The sequence below is a fragment of the Salminus brasiliensis genome, chromosome 19, assembly GCF_030463535.1.
Source record: "Salminus brasiliensis chromosome 19, fSalBra1.hap2, whole genome shotgun sequence".
NCBI lineage: Eukaryota > Metazoa > Chordata > Actinopteri > Characiformes > Bryconidae > Salminus > Salminus brasiliensis.
Window position 1 is genome coordinate 8272620 of NC_132896.1, and position 16283 is coordinate 8288902.

Genomic DNA, 16283 nt, shown 5'->3' on the forward strand with positions numbered 1-16283 from the left:
TAGAGTCTTTTGCAACCTATACTAAATATTCAAACACTGCAAGCAACGAAACTGGTTATGTATATTAATGATCTAAATCATAACAGCATTCAATGTTTACACTTATGCTTACACATTGAGTATATAGTACTGCTTTTCAAGAGGCTGTAAAGGCTCTAGACTTCTGATAAAGCTGCAGTATTAATCTGGGCAGTAAGAATTTATTTATTGTAAATGAAATAAAAAGATTCTAATACGTACAAATAAATAATACATTAAAGTAAGACTGTTAGCTTAAGCGTTTTTAAAGCTCTTCTTGAGAAAGCCCAGTGTTTACAGTTCCCATTCAACATCTACTTTATCCTATCAATCCTGTCGGTGGAACTAAACTAATCCATACCAAGGAACCAAGTCAGAAACTAAACCGATGTTCCTCTAACCAACGTTTCAATTATTTCACTAGCAAATGATAGTCATCCTTTTTTTGTATTAAAGTTTGTTTTAATTATTCTAATGTAATATTGTTTTTTTTTAGATTTTAATTTTTTATACAGATTTGATTTTGTCTGGAACAACTAGTTACAAAGGGTATTATGGGAATGGCTTCAAAGGTCTATAATTAATAGACTACTGATAATGAAAATAAATACTGATGAATTTTGGTTTTGTGATGCATGTACACTAATTTGACCAGCAGATGGCAGTCTGGAGTTTTCTATTCCAATACACAAACCTTGAGTATCAGCCAATACCAATTTATGTATTTTTTGTTAAAAATAAAAACCAGTTTTTAGTATGAGAACTATTATGCATTATATATGTTGTATGTAGATTCTTATTATCATGCATGCATATTAAAAACATAGGACAGAAATTCATACTGATGAATACTATTTCTACTAATGACAATATTACAATTATTAGTTATAATTAAAACTCTTTTTACTGGTAAAAACTGTTGCAGATTGTATGGCAGGTGGCATTTTAGGCTAAAACAGTGCCATACTTTGAACAGTGGTACACTATGTACTATGCACATGTAAATGCAAACACTGGTCCTGTGGTATTTTGCATGTATTGCACTCTGATAACAGACTGGTTATTTCTCCTAATAAACTAATTCTTTGGAATAGTATTGGAAAAAGATCTAAATGATCAGTTAGATAATGTAGTGAATAAACATGTGGGGAATGGACTAGCTGTCCTCCTGCATTCCACATTTGCTTATCACACAGCATTATGTAGTTCTGAGGGAGTATTTTATACATTAAACACATGTATTCCTTCATTAGCAATTCGTCTTACTTTTAATTGTATTAATGTTTGTTTTTGATGATTCATTTTTGTTATATAGTGTTGTATAGGCACTGAATCTTGATAAAGCTTTATTCAACTAACTGTATTAAAATAGGATGACCCTCATCCTACTGCAAGGGCTTTTAAATATCATTTAATGAGCACAACTGTACTGGTTTTCACAGCACATAAAGATGTTTCCTTATGACATATGTGATTTTTAATATTTCCTTAAAAAAAATAGGCATGTGTTATGCAAACCTTGATGTATCGAACATCACCTCTGGACTGTTTAGGTAATAGTGTGTTTATGACGATCCTAGCGTTTCTGCTCACTCGTGTCTCAGACAGTGAAGGTCTCAGAAATCAAGGAGCCCCTTTTTAAAGCGTGACCCTTCCACAAGCGTCCCACGTTGACGCTTCCGCGATTTTCTCCACCAATGCGCTTCCACCATTTAAGTCACGTGACGTTTGAAATCCGACTGCGCACGAAATTTGAAAGGAGTTCAACGCTGCTCGGGATCATTGTGGAGGTGCTGCGGGTCCTGAAAGGCTTCAGCGGAATAAAATACGGCTGGACATTGTGACAAACACACAGGACAGATGGTAAGAGCGCATGTTAACGCAAAAGAACACACCTGTGTGTAGTGAGGCAGTTTACCTTGTGTTTACTAGTCCACTCTCGGCCAGCTAGCCGCTAGCTAGCTCTCATGTTCGCTGCTAATTATGGCAAACTTGCTAAAGCGACGATATCCAACTGACTTAGCACTTAGAGACCGTTATGAGCATAAACATAACGGCGGGTTTCTGTAATAAATGGTTAATGAACTCGCACCTTGCACTAGCAGGAATCAAGCCCCCTGGACGAGCTGTTTAGCTAACGGACATCTTGTTTGTTTCCAGGACTTTGACCCATCTGGTTTTCCGAGGATGATGATGGTCGATGATGGTAATGCACTTTCAGATTTATATGAATAAGCTGTAAGTTGTTTTTATACTGGGTAAGAGGAGGAGGAGGAGGTAAAGCTATGTAAAGCTTTATTCTCATGCGAGTTTAATCGTTGACTGTGATGTTTGTCTCTCTTGCTGTTTTTCTTCCTGAAGATTTCTGCTCTTTGGCTGACGAGAAGTTCGATTTTGATGTTCCGCTTTCACCTGAAAGGTCTGTTGGTCCTGTCAGATGAGTCAGTAGTTTACTATACACTTACAGTCTTATTTAGTAGCAGCTGGGTTATAGGAACAGATGCTTCTTAATGTTGTACAGTGCTTCCCATAGTAGGGAAGCACTGATCTGGGTCTTGTCAGGGGATTGCAGATGTCCATGCTGTATGTTTGTATCAAGTGCTGTGAAATCCAAGATATTTTGGACCAGAAGCCTGGTATATATCTTCTAGAGTAAAATCAGTGCATTATAAAATATTGGTCAACTTGTAAACATCTGCCTGATGGCTCTTTTCTTCAATAGCATTACTGATATGATTCAGATATTATTGTGCATCCTTGGTGCATTGATTAAAATTAAGCATTAACCTGAGCATTAACCTTGGTAAGCATATGCAGAGGAGCGTGAGGAACATGCCAAACCATACCGAATGTAATGTGAAGTCAGTTTTTTCTTGTTACAGTTCCAAAGGTGATGACTGTGAAGATGAGGTCTTCCTGGGTCCGGTTGGTCATATGGAGAGATGTGTTTCACATGTGCTGAAGACCAAAGTGAAGGACAGTGTAAGCAGTGGGCCCTCTGTGGGTGAGGAGCCCAGTTGGAGCCCCTTGCTTGAGGAGAACTTTGAGGAGATTCGTAAAGAGGCTCATCTTCTGGCTAGTCACCTTGAGGGAAACAGTATGGACCCTGTAGCAGAAGGCATTACAGTTGCATCCAGTTTGCCTGAAAACAAAGAACGGTTTGAAGCAGACACCTCAGCCAAGCTGGACATGTTCAGCAAACCCGCTGATGCTCTTAGCCCCATTAAGAGGGAAACTTTCTGTGTTCAGGACAGCCCTATGAAGCAGCTGCCACCAGCCATCCAGAAGCGACTGCAAAAGGTTTGCGTCATGTCTGGTGGCAAACCACGCCTCAGCACGTCCAGCCCTGTAAGACATACTGAGACACAGCCTAAAGTAGCTCCCCGAGGCAGAAGCCTAGTGGCCAGTACTGGGGTACTACCCAGCAAACCCACAGCCATGGTGAACTCTCGACTATCCTCTTGCACTCGACCAACAGCCCCAAGCAAAACTCGACTCCCTGCACCCAGCAAAGTAAGCCGTGTGTTGGGGGGCGGGGCCTTCTGGCTATGTAACTTGTATGCTTCTGATAAGGTAACATTCTGACATTGTGGATACAGGACAGATTTATATATATATATATAATGTTCTTTTCAGAATTCATTTGGCCTGAAGCGAAGTCCTGTCAGTAGAAATGCGAGCATAGCAGGCTCTACTGAAGACCTTCTGTCTGATACAGCGAGTGTTGCATCTGATGTGAGCGATTCTTCCTTCAACACAAGTTTGCCTGGGAAAAGGGGCCTCCCAGCACCCAAAAAGGTGACATGACAACATGCACTTTTAATTAATTAGTTTGTGAATGTTCAGAATTGAGTATGTAAAATTCCTACATAAATTTGTGGTTGATATGAGGTCATTTTAAGAGAGCTTTTCTAGTTCCTGTACCACCAGTGTGATCTCTGAAATGGAGCATTTCACTTAAATTTATTTAAACCAAACCATTTAATTTAGCAAGACTTAAATGATAATTCCACTGTGTATAAAGTGTACAAAAGCATAAGTAATGTAATGTAGCTTTTCACTTTTTTTTTTTTTTTTAAAGATTTCCTACACTGTGGAATTCCTCTTTTTAAAATAGGAACTGACAAAGTTCATGTCAGCAAACTCTCTAGTCTAGTCAAAGTCTTTAGTCTCAACAAATGGGCTGACTTGAATCACTGTTGCTTTCTTATGTGTGAGTTTGTGGATTTATTTTGGTGACATTTTTTGAGATGCTACAAATTTGCATTTTTTTTTCTCTTTCAGACTGAACTAAGAGGTGCACCTGTGTGTAAAGCTCCACCCCCACACAGCAGGCGAGTAGTGGACCGAAGCCGTAATACATCTTCCTCTTCTTCTTCTGTGTCTAGTATCAATTCCAGCCTTTCTGTCTCTCCAACAGGTAAAGGTAAGCCTTTCTTTACAATCTGTGCTGTGATCATGGTTTTCTGTTTTGTAATGGTTATACTTGGCTGCTGGAGGTCTGGCTCTTTTTATGACCCCTACAGTGGAGCCACCGGTACACACCTCACTCTCTCAGATACATTCAACAACCAAGACTCCTCCCAGTACAACCTAAACACCAGTAGTAATTACTGCGCAACAATTAAATTTGCATTTTCTGTCCCACACAGCAATCAGATTTCAGTCTGACTAACTAGAGATGTGTTTGACTTCCAAGTGTAAATGCATGCGGTTAAAACCTTATAAGGATACCAATATCCAGTCTCATAAAGTGAGGTGTAAACAAGGTCATAAAGTGTACTTGCTGATTACTTTTCTTACAGGTAAACTCAATTCCTCTCTAAACACCAGTGTAAGTAGCATCAGTGTCCGGGTTCCTAACAGTAGCAGCAGGCTCCCTAGCTCCAGCCGCAAGTCAGCAGTCATCAGTAGACCTGTGGAGTCCTCTGTTGGGAGACGGACTTCGTTGTCCACACAACTCAGGAAAAATTCAGAGCCTATCCCTAGACCTGTCAAAGCCACCCCGATTAAGAGGCCAGAGCCTGTGTCTTCTAGCCAGCACCAGACGCCTGCTAAAAGGACAATGGAGAGAACCGTCTCTGTGCCCTCTATACCCACAAAGGCTATAAGCACTGTTAAGGTGAACTCAAACTCCAAGCCTTTTTTGGCACCAACGCCGACTAACTCTTTGAAAGGAGTGCGTCGATCCGAAGGTAAGAAACACTGCTGTGTTATTAACTGCCCTGAATTTCACACAGTTCTGAATGGTTGGTTGGTAGATGTCTCACTTATGTGTCATTTGTGTCGCTTTATAGTCATGTCATCTCCTGATCTCCCTCGAATTATGAAACCCAAAAAACTGATGTCCTCTTGCAGTGTGGACAGGTAATGTGGTGATACAAATTTTAATATTTAATTCTGTAGCACACATCTAAATACCCCACAATATGGTTTGGTTGGATTGCAACATATTTCATTAATGCAGTGTCATTTAAAGCAGCATTTTTCGAGAATTTGTATTTTTTGCTCTTGGGCTCCCTCTACAGTTGTGGAGTGTAATTCACTGGGACGTTTTACTCCTGCTGTAAATTCAAATCATGATTTGAGCTCTCACTCATGGACCATTCTAAATGTGCATTTGTGCACAAGTGGAGACATACAGAACTGCCATCTGGTGTATGAGAAGCATGTGGACTGTTTTTCCATGTTGTATTTCCATGTTTGTCATCTCTGCCTGTTCTTAGTGTTCCTCCACGGCTCACGGTTCCTGCAACACCAGGTCTCCAAACCCCTTCAGCTTTAGCTGGAGTTCAACCTAAACTGAGACGTCCGTCAGCTCTGCCCACACCTGTGGCCCGCCGGGTGTCTGGAATTCCCATGCTCACACCCAAAAGCATGCCTCGCCTCAGATTGTCTCGCACCCCAGAGCCACAGTCCCCAGCCTCTGCCTCGGTGATGAGTCATGCAAGGTAATGGGATTTTAAAATGGAACAGTTTCTCATTTAACATTTTCTGCTTCGTTTACTTCTAATAAACCGTCTCAAAAAAGTGTAATTATAACAGCCCCTAAAAAGATTTCATAGAACATCCTGATTATGATGTTAAGTTCTCAAAGGGTTGATCTTTTTCCAATAGCTCACCAAAATATTATATTTGGAGGCTGGTTTCCACTCATGTTAAATGGTGCACATGCTTTATTGATATATACAATATTATTAATTGATATGACCTTTTTGTTAATTTACTTCAACTTGATCAATGTTTTCCTTTTTTATGACTGTTTAGCCCAACTAGTCAACTGAAGCAGAGTGAGCTGCAGGGAGTAGACAAGCAGGCGGTAACGAAAGAGGGGTCCTGCACTCCAACTGAGCTTCAGCCCTGCTCTCTGGTCTTTAATATGGAGGATGATGCTGATAAACCCACTGCATGCGAACCAGCAGCAGTGGAGAATGTCCCCATATCATCCTCTGAAAGTCTAGAGCTTCAGCCGCCCAGTCTAGCAAAAACAACATTCTCAAAGTCTGAAGAAGTTTTGCAGAACAAGCCAGAGACACAAGAAGTCAATGAGGTAAAATAAAAAAAAAAAAAAAAATATATATATATATATAAAGTTTTGTGATTTTTATGTTGCATATAATGTAAGCTAGTTAAGTACATGGTTATTTACATGCTCCATTTATTTACTTCCCTGTAGCTGCTTTGGCTACTGAAGAAAACTTTTATTATTAGCAATGACAACTGTTTTTGCTGTTTGAGATGCTGGAGAAGTATCACATGACTAAGACAGATCCTAGTATTCCTTAACAACACTTATTTAATTATAGGTCTCTTGTATAAGGGCCAAACTAATATTTGATGAATATGCTTACCTTAGCTCCAGGAATGGCAGTGCTATTGAGAACAACATGGTGGGGGTATGGGGGGAGGCCACAGCAGACATGATCCTGTAGAGAGAGAGAAGCGAAAAGAAAATTTGGAAAGAAGCTGCCTAAGAATATACCTACTGATAAAGAAAGTGAAATGTCCACAGTTATAATCACGTGGCCATTGTCCACATGTGAAACTGCCTTTACATTTATTGGTATTGTAAGTATTGGGACGCCTACTCCTGTTTTTGTTTCTTTTGAAATTGAGGGTATTAAAGTTTGTTCTGCTTTTGATTTGAATAATTGTCTCTACTGTCCAGGGATGCCTTTCTATTGGATTTTGGAGCACGAGTAAGGTTTTGGATGTTGGAGCATGATCAGAGTTCTACTGCTCCATAGCTCAATGCTGGGGGGGCTTTTTACCCCTCTAGCCCTCGACTGGCGTTTGGTTCATGTTTATCTGCTCCAGAGAGTCCTATTCTTTTAGTAGTACTTTCCTACAGGGACAGCTGAATGCATTCAATATACGTTTACATTTATGGCATTTAGCAGACGCTCTTGTCCAGAGCGACTTACAAGGTTACTCGTATTACACAGGTGGGACAATGTAGTGTTAGGAGTCTTGCCCAAGGACTCTTATTGGTGTAGCGCAGCATAGTCACCCAGACCGGGAATCGAACCCCAGTCTCCCACATGGTGTGGTAGCTCAGTGGCAGGTAGTGGTATTATCTGTTGCGCCACACCAATCGAATAGAATTCAATAGAATTCAATAGGGGTGTCCACAAACATCGGAACTTCCTAAAGTCTACAGGATAGGATATCTTATAGGCTATAAGAATGTTCATAAAGCATCCCTGTAGACGCTTCATCTGAAGTGCCAGCATGTCCATGCATCTGTTTCACATCAGTGTGTTTTCTTATCTGCAGAGTGTGAGCACTGAGAAAATGTGTAAATAATGTTCCATTTTTAATCGGCAATGAAATACAACAGCTGTTTTTCTTTCGTTCTGAGGTGCTGCTGGTGGATGCGCCTGCTCCTGTTTTGAAGCAAGAGGAAAAGATTCTTATTGATCTCTCAAACACCCCAGACCTGATCAAAACCATCCCAAATAAGGCTTTTGGTGGCCAGGTAAGAGAGATGCAATTTGTTTCATTCACATGATTGGTGAGACATGTTATTGGGCTCTAAAATGTACAGTGTTTCTTAGGTTATGTTCACACAGCAGGTAAAAGTGGCTCAAATATTGTTATGTGACATGTGTGGCAGTGTGACTGGCAAAAACACACTGAATATGACCATTTCACTGATTATTTGGGCAATATGTAGTATTGGAATAAAATGGATAAATATCTTATGTGAGGAACTGCAAGCTTGAATGCTAAGTTTAAAGAAAACAAGGGTGCAAACCAAAGACGTGGATGTGTCTGAATAACATGCAGCGAGCTTAAAAGCGTTCTCTATGATCAGCCTAGCTGTCAGCCACTGGAACTCCTTGATAGCTGCTGTAAAACCGATAAAGATTAAACCAAAACTTAAGTTGAAGCATTGCTCTTTTGCTCATGCATATAAGTTGAGGAGCTAAGGAACTGTTGAGGCGAATGTTGGACGTAGGTTATGTTAAAAAAGGCGACAAACTGCCTTAAAATAATTGGATTTTGTGAGAATCAGATTTGAGCCTTTGTACCTGCTGTGTGAATGTAGCTTTAGGTGTGTTCATCAATGCTTTCTTTCATTAAAGCTTTTCAATATGTCCTTTTTCCCTCAATCTTTTATTTGTGGTCTCATATACCTTTTTGCAGCTCATCGATCTGAGCTCACCTCTTATAAAGTGGAGTCCAGAAGAAAAGAAAGAAAACGGTGTGAAGGAAGCTCCGCTTATCGACTTGTCCTTTTAAAGGACTATGTCAGCAAAACCTGGAAAATAAAAGTGCAACCCAAACACTGTCGGTCAATAAAGAGGATATAAGAGCATGTCTGTGCCTACTAAGACCCTAATGATAATGTACATTCTGTCTGTACGGTTGATTATTACTATGTGATTGTTTTAATATAGAGGAGAAACTTTCCCTGTTTATGTTGTCTGTTTATCTTTGTTCGTTTTCCTCAAAAGGTACAAATAAAATGTCTGAATCTTAATTTGCTGTGCTTATTTTTGAATGGGTTTTGTGGGGTTTTGTCCTCTCTGAATCATTCTGTACTTGAGAAGAAGCCTGAAATAAGTGTGATTAAAGAGCAGCTACCTAATTTAAGTCTGCTAGCAATCTGATTGTTCAGTTAGACCTGTACTCCTCAAATGTACATTTCATGATTCTGGCCTGTGGGGCAGTGGTGGTTCAGCGGGTGGAGCTCCAGGCTATTGATGACAGGATTGTGGGTTCAATACCCGAGCCCAGCAAGCTGCCACTGTTTGGGCCATTGGGCCACAGCAGTGGCAGCCCGTGTGTGTACTGTACTGTACTGTACTGTACTACACAGATGGGTTAAAGGTGGAAGCCAAATTTCATGTCACAAATGGTGTAAATTCATGTCTTGTCCTGCCTTAGGATCAGAGGATACTTGCTGTGTCAGTGTTGTATTTCCAATAAAACCTGAGGTCATTTTTGAGATTACAGCCTACTTAAAATATTCTGCTGTGTACATTTGTCGAGCACAGTTCCTGTTTACTCAAGTTGTACAATCAATGTTTATAATAAACATAAACCCACTTTTTTAATAAGTACAGTTACTTGCCCGATACAGCAGGTGGCGGTAAACGCATACCACTGCAGCCGAGTACCCGACTCTTATAGGGGAAGAAGAGCTGAGCTCAGTTGAATGACGCGAAGAGGAGCTTAAGAGCATCAGAAGCTCCAAAACTGCAGAAAATGGATTAATTTTAAAATATTTGATCATATTTTTAACACGGCGTGACTGGTTTTCTGTGCTGTTTATACTTAAGTCTTACAGCTGTTAAAAATGACAACCCTCGTCCTGGATAATGGTGCTTACACAGCCAAGATCGGATACAGCCATGAAAAAGTCAGGTAGGAGGTTTCAGAAATATTACACACACACACACACACACACACACACACACACACACACACACACACACACACACACTCTGTGGACTAATGGCTTCCACTTCATGTTTTCTCAGTGTTATTCCAAATTGCCAGTTTCGCTCCAAAACGCTGAGGCTGAAAACCTACACTGCCAATCAACTAGACGAAATTAAAGATCCATCTGGCCTCTTCTATATTCTACCCTTTCAAAAGGTAAGCTGGACACACACACACACACACACACACACACATACTGGAAGTGTGTACAGCCCCCAGCACTGGGCTTTAAAGCAGTTCTCTGAAGCACTTCTGGGATGAGTTAGTTGGAGGGGTTGAGATGTTTATGGTCCAGAGCTGGCCCAGGTCCTGGCCTCACTAATGCTCTTGTGACTGAATACAACCAGATCCTCACACAGCTATGTTTCTGTTTCAACATCTAGTGTGTCTAGTTGTGAAGCTGTCTGAGACAGTGCTGTTACTGCTGTTACTGCTGTAAGGGAAAAGAGTGGCATGAGAGGTCCTTGATACTATAATCGTGTAAGAAATGTAGGGGTGAGAAGGTGTCTATGTTCCTTTGGGCTAATCAGTGTAAATGAAGCACGGTTATAGCCTGTATGTTTTGAAATACTGAAATCATGTATTTGTTTGTTTCAGGGTTATCTTGTTAACTGGGATGTGCAGCGTAAAGTGTGGGATCACCTGTTTGGAAAAGAAATGTTTAAGGTATCTTACAGTTTCCATTAAAAAACACAAGAATAGTGCAATGTAGTCGTCATGTGAAGCCAGATGTTATCATACATTATGATGTATATTAAGATGTACATCCACATCGATCAGCTTTGCTATTCATTACGTCAGTGTTTAATTGTAAATGTTTGCAGGTTGACTTTGCAGACACCAGCATAGTGATAACAGAGCCCTACTTCAACTTCACCTCAATCCAAGAGTCTATGAATGAGATTCTGTTTGAAGAGTACCAGTTTCAAGCAGCTCTGAGAATCAATGGTGAGTTCAGCTTTATTGTACCTGAGGTTTGTCTGTGCTGAGCCGAGGTGGGTAGAGTACACTAAAACCTATATTTACATTCATAGTCTTATCCAGAGCGACTCCTCTGTCATGTTACAGGTAGTACAGACATAATACAGCGACTGTGGCAGTAGTCTGCCGCATGGAGGGCAGTGAAATTATCCATTAGGCTATACTAACCATGCTGAAGTAAGCATATATTCTGATAAAAAGAAAAGGACACATGGAAAGTAGATATAGCTTTCTAAATACTTGAGGAAAGGCACAACAGTATTAAATTACATAAATACTAAGTTATTTATAAAACCGCTATGCTATCTCAGTCCATCCAGCATCTATTAAGTTTGTTAGACTATTTCTCTGTTTGTTTTTTATATTTTTTTAATGACTAAAATATAACAGAGTGATGCAGTGTGCAGTGTTATTTACTATAGTATAATAATAATAATAATAATAATAATAAAATGCTTTCCATGTGCACATACTGACATCTGCCAGTCTGACCATCAGGCCCCCCACCCACCACCACCCATACCAGACCAGCGGCACACGCTCTTATTACTGCTACCTGTTTGATGACCATACTAAAATCTAAATGGACTCTTAACTATCTTCTGTGTATCTTCACTATTAATATCACCACTTTCTGTTGTATCTGCTTTGGTAATTTTTATCATTAATGTTTAAATAGTTCTGATCAGAGGAGGACGGATCGGGTCCCCCTTGTGAGTCTTGGTTCCTCCCAAGGTTTCTTTCTCCAGCTCTGAGGGAGTTTTTCCTTGCCACTGTCGCCGTTGAAAAGCGCTATACAAATAAATTTGACTAGACTTGACTTGACATACAACTATGCACCTGGCTACTGGTGTTGTCATATTACTAGAATTTCCAGCTTTGATCAAATACCTTTTAAAGAATTGATATTTCAGAAAAAAATTTGGTTGATCTTGTCTGGAAGGGAGGATCTATAATTCAGTCTGATGCCAAAAAAACAAAACAAAATGCAGTTATTTGAAACAGCCAACATTATAAAATGCAAAAGTAACAGAGCTTTAAAAGTATAGGTTAGGATTGCTCCAACATGAATTTTGTTTATAATAAGAACCAGATGCATTATAAAAGTATAGCATGTGCAGGCCATATTCTATTGCTATATCAGTCATCAATAACCTTTTTGTTACATGTTGTGGATAGTATCAGTACTTTGGTATCTGAATTTTCTGAATCAGGTTTTAAGTTTGAGAAGCAAGCAACTCACAAAAACAGACAAACATATACATCTTCAGGATACTCCTAAACCTTGAGGTCTGATTCTCTTATTAATCTTGTGCCATGTTCCAGCTGGATCTCTGAGTGCCCACAGATACTTCCAGGAGAACAATTCGGAGTTGTGCTGCATTGTGGTGGATAGTGGTTTCTCCTTCACACATATAACCCCTTACTGTAGGGGAAGGAAGATGAAAGATGGCATTTGCAGGTCAGATGATTGTCCTTCTTCGCTCAGTTTAATGAAAATTCTCACCATAGTTTGGCTACGTCCTTTACACTCTGCTTTTGGCTCCACAGGATAAATGTAGGAGGAAAACTCCTCACCAACCACTTAAAAGAGATCATTTCATACAGGTAAGGGTGCTGACCATGAGAATGGTCACACTGACCCTCACTGTCCTATGGTGTGATGTAGACCTACATACAAGAGCCTATATCTTGTATGTTTCCTGTGGGTTACTGTTTCTTTAAGACTGATTGTCTTCAAATGGCCCCTGTTCTGACTGGCTGCCCTGTATTCAAAAAGCAGTCTGTCCTGGTCTCTGGTCACGTCAACATGAATGGTCAGAACGTAACTGTTGTAGACCGGATAGGTGGATGTACAGTATGTAAAGTATTAGATTTAGTGACATCACAAAAATCTTGAATTCAAAATGGGCTGTTACTGCAGCTTACTGTAAGAATAATAAGAAGTATAATAATATGTAAATGAGTTTTTTATTTAATATGGGCTCTTTAATATTTATGAGGAATCTTTATACTGTGTATTCCAGGTGACTCAGAGGCACAACATTGTCAGTGCACTGACAATTTTCATGTTTTTCTCAAAGGCAGCTTCATGTGATGGATGAGACACATGTGATCAACCAAGTGAAGGAGGATGTGTGCTATGTGTCACAGGACTTCTACAAAGACATGGAGATCGCTCAGTAAGCCACAGTTGTGTTATTTTCACCAAGACATGCCACAGCAAGTATCATGTCGCACATTTCTGGGCATTGAATCCAGTAACAGCTTTGCCTCTGGTTGTCATCTTTTATTTGGGCAGTGGTGGCTCAGCGGTTAGAGTGCCGGGCTATCGATAACAGGGTTGTGGGTTCGATTCCCGGGCTCAGCAAGCTGCCACTGTTGGGCCCTTGAGCAAGGCCCTTTACCCTCTCCCCGGGTGCCGGAGTTGGCTGCCCACCGCTCTGGGTGTGTGTACTCACTGCACTAGTGCACTAGTGTGTGTGTGTGTGTGTGTGTGTTCACTACCACAGATGCGGAGGACACATTTCGCTGTACAGTGTACACTTTACAGTGACAAATATGTGCACCTTTACCTTTATTTTCTGTAGGCTAAAAGGAGAAGAAAATCTGGTGATGAGAGACTACGTGCTACCAGATTTCAGTTCAATCAAAAAGGGCTTCTGTAAGGTGTGAAACTGCCAAAACCCAAACACTCACACATTTTACAAGCTAGATCTCGAGTACACAATAGATTCCTGATAAGCAGGAATTTATTTTCCCTTGAAGTGACTAATTCCTTGTGTTCTTGTGTTACACAGCCTCGAGAGGAGATGAATTTCACAGGGAAGTATAAGACTGGGGAGCAAATCCTGAGGCTCACCAATGACCGATTTGCAGTCCCAGAGATGCTCTTCCATCCTTCAGACATTGGGATTCAGGAGATGGGCATACCGGAAGCGTTGGTCAACTCCATCAACAAAATGCCTGAAGGTACAAGAGGTTCACTATAGACACTATAAAAGCCATATTGGACAATGTTAAATAAATAATTGAGTGGTTCAAGACATTCCTAACACTGCTGATTATCATGTGTATAATTAAAGCCTAAAAAAAGGCTTCCACTCCTTTCTGACTATATTAGCCTTGTAGCTCTGGTGTAAAACTATGGACACAAACTTTGGACACCATTTTTTTCGTAAACCATGTATTCAACAGTCCTGAAAAGCCCATTTATCCAACTTATTTTCCATGAAACAATTGGGGTGGCCATCTTTGTTGTGTCATCCTTACTTTTTGTTAAGCAGTTACAACCACAGTAATAATGAACATACAACATGCTCAGTTAGAGGGTGTCACACTGATTGGAAGAAGAGGAGAATTTCACTTGAACTACAGCGCTATGAACACAACACAAAATGGCAACAGCAGACATGGACATTTGGGTGGATGTTTTAACCTTCAATCACAGACACGGGTCCTCTTCTCTGGATGCGGTACCTCACAGCACTGTGATGGTTTTGCTAGTAAGCTAGTAAGCTGTTGCTCTAAACCAGTGTTTCTAACCCTGGTCCTGGAGGCACCTTACCCTGCACATTCTAGTGCTTTTCCTGTTCCCAGTACACCTGATTGAACTAAACAGCTCATAAACCAGTGCTTTCAGCATTGCAGGGGTGTGTTAAAGCAGGGAATCCACTAAAATGAGCAGGGCAGTGTGCCTCCAGGACCAAGGTTGGGGAAAACTGTTCTAGCTCTAAATGTAGTTAAATATCCTGTCTGAATGTTGGGATAGACCTATAGCTAACCACTTTATGGTCCTTTATGATCAGTATCTACAGCCGTACCTTACTTCAGACTGCATTCACTAACTCGTGAAAGTGGCCGCGTCGGGATAAGGTGGATATCTGACAGTGTTATTTTCCTCTCATGTACAGAAATGCAGCCCCACTTCTACAACAACATTGTCCTGACAGGTGGCAACACCTTATTCCCCGGCTTCAGGGATCGTGTGTACAAGGAAGTCCGTGCCCTCGCCCCTACAGAATTCCAGGTTTCTGTAGTACAACCACAAAAGTAAGTTTACAGCTCAAAAAAATTATATCTTGATTAATTGCAGAGGTATTAGTTGGATCTAAAATTCCTCTTCTCTTTCCAGTCCAATCTGCTACGCATGGGAAGGAGGAAAGCTATTAGCAGAAAACCCAGACTTTGAGGAGATGGTTGTGACACGAGACGATTATGAAGAAAATGGACATTTTATATGCGAGGAGAAATTTGACATTTAGTGTGTGAACAGCTGTCGGATATGAGCAGAAATGATCTGTGTTTAATGTTACATCTGACATCTGCTGTGGCAGCACTCGTAGTGTTCAGCACCTGAGAATCTGAATGGTGTAATTACTTTGTAAGTATTTTTTTATTTTTTGTACTGTGCTGAATGCCTAAAACATGCAGGAAAATAAACATGATTTCAGACACTGGTTTTCATATTTTCCTGGTAAGTGTCAGATATAATGGGGAAAAACATAATTGTCCTTGTTTATTTGAATTTTGCTGTAAGTTTACTGTATTATTGTACATTTCAACATGTACCATTTCCTCCTCAGTCTCCTACAGACTATTTTAAATTAAATGTTTTGGCACAAAACATCTACTAAAAAAATCCACTTATTTAAATACACGTCCAAAGGTTAGCCGATGATACTAATTAGAAGAGGTGTCTGGATACTTGTGGACATTTAACACCATTAACACCTAAACTTGCAGAAGCGATTCATCTTGTACAGGACAGCCAGTCTGATCAGTGAAGTTTCTGGAAGAAACTAAATGATAGGAAATATTTGGGCTGTTTAATTAAATACCCAATTACAATTGTGGTGTAGATGGATAGGTAGATGTGTATATATGTATATATATATATATATATATATATATATATATATATATATATATATATATATATATATATGTGTGTATATATATATGTATATATATATATATATATATATATATATATATATATATATATATATATATAACACACACACAGATTAGTATGTATAAAGCATTTACAAATTTGTAGAACAAATATCTATATAATGCAGAATATTATTTTACATTCTCTAACTATATAGATGAAATATATGGAGTTATTTTAGAAGACAGTGTACAGGATGTTGTGGGTTGGTAGCTAAATGCTGGGATAAAGAAATCCAGTATATGGGCAGTATAGTGTTTATAACCTGAAGTGCCTGAAGTGTAAGTGCACTGCCTGGATAAATATGCTTAGATTTTATACCTAAATAATTATAATTAAGTAGCGTTTCAGTCAAAATATGGCATTAATTCTGAAC

General features: G+C 39.8%; 2 protein-coding genes across 2 annotated transcripts; both read left to right on the forward strand.

Annotated features, from left to right (window-relative positions):
- The first annotated feature begins 2205 nt into the window (after positions 1–2205).
- gtse1 (G-2 and S-phase expressed 1) lies at positions 2206–8945 on the forward strand. The gene is made up of 11 exons (XM_072664207.1): positions 2206–2224; positions 2380–2437; positions 2901–3531; positions 3655–3816; positions 4303–4444; positions 4824–5213; positions 5316–5385; positions 5745–5969; positions 6286–6568; positions 7880–7996; positions 8668–8945. Exons 1-11 carry the CDS (start codon positions 2206–2208, stop codon positions 8761–8763), a joined length of 2193 nt encoding a protein of 730 aa, XP_072520308.1. The 3' UTR covers positions 8764–8945.
- Positions 8946–9667: 722 nt separating this feature from the next.
- actr6 (actin related protein 6) lies at positions 9668–15421 on the forward strand. Its single transcript, XM_072663401.1, has 11 exons — positions 9668–9891; positions 10008–10125; positions 10567–10635; positions 10794–10917; positions 12277–12412; positions 12502–12558; positions 13035–13133; positions 13542–13620; positions 13752–13923; positions 14865–15003; positions 15086–15421. Exons 1-11 carry the CDS (start codon positions 9824–9826, stop codon positions 15213–15215), a joined length of 1191 nt encoding a protein of 396 aa, XP_072519502.1. The 5' UTR covers positions 9668–9823; the 3' UTR covers positions 15216–15421.
- The last annotated feature ends 862 nt before the right edge of the window (positions 15422–16283 follow it).

Bases quoted from the DNA above. Each gene is read 5' to 3' on its own strand.
- gtse1 (XM_072664207.1), top strand. The intron at 2,438-2,900 runs GTCTGTTGGTCC...TTCTTGTTACAG, and splicing joins GTTCCGCTTTCACCTGAAAG to TTCCAAAGGTGATGACTGTG. The intron at 3,532-3,654 runs GTAAGCCGTGTG...TGTTCTTTTCAG, and splicing joins GACTCCCTGCACCCAGCAAA to AATTCATTTGGCCTGAAGCG.
- actr6 (XM_072663401.1), top strand. From the start codon at position 9,824: ATGACAACCCTCGTCCTGGATAATGGTGCTTACACAGCCAAGATCGGA. The intron at 9,892-10,007 runs GTAGGAGGTTTC...ATGTTTTCTCAG, and splicing joins TACAGCCATGAAAAAGTCAG to TGTTATTCCAAATTGCCAGT. The intron at 13,924-14,864 runs GTACAAGAGGTT...TCTCATGTACAG, and splicing joins CATCAACAAAATGCCTGAAG to AAATGCAGCCCCACTTCTAC.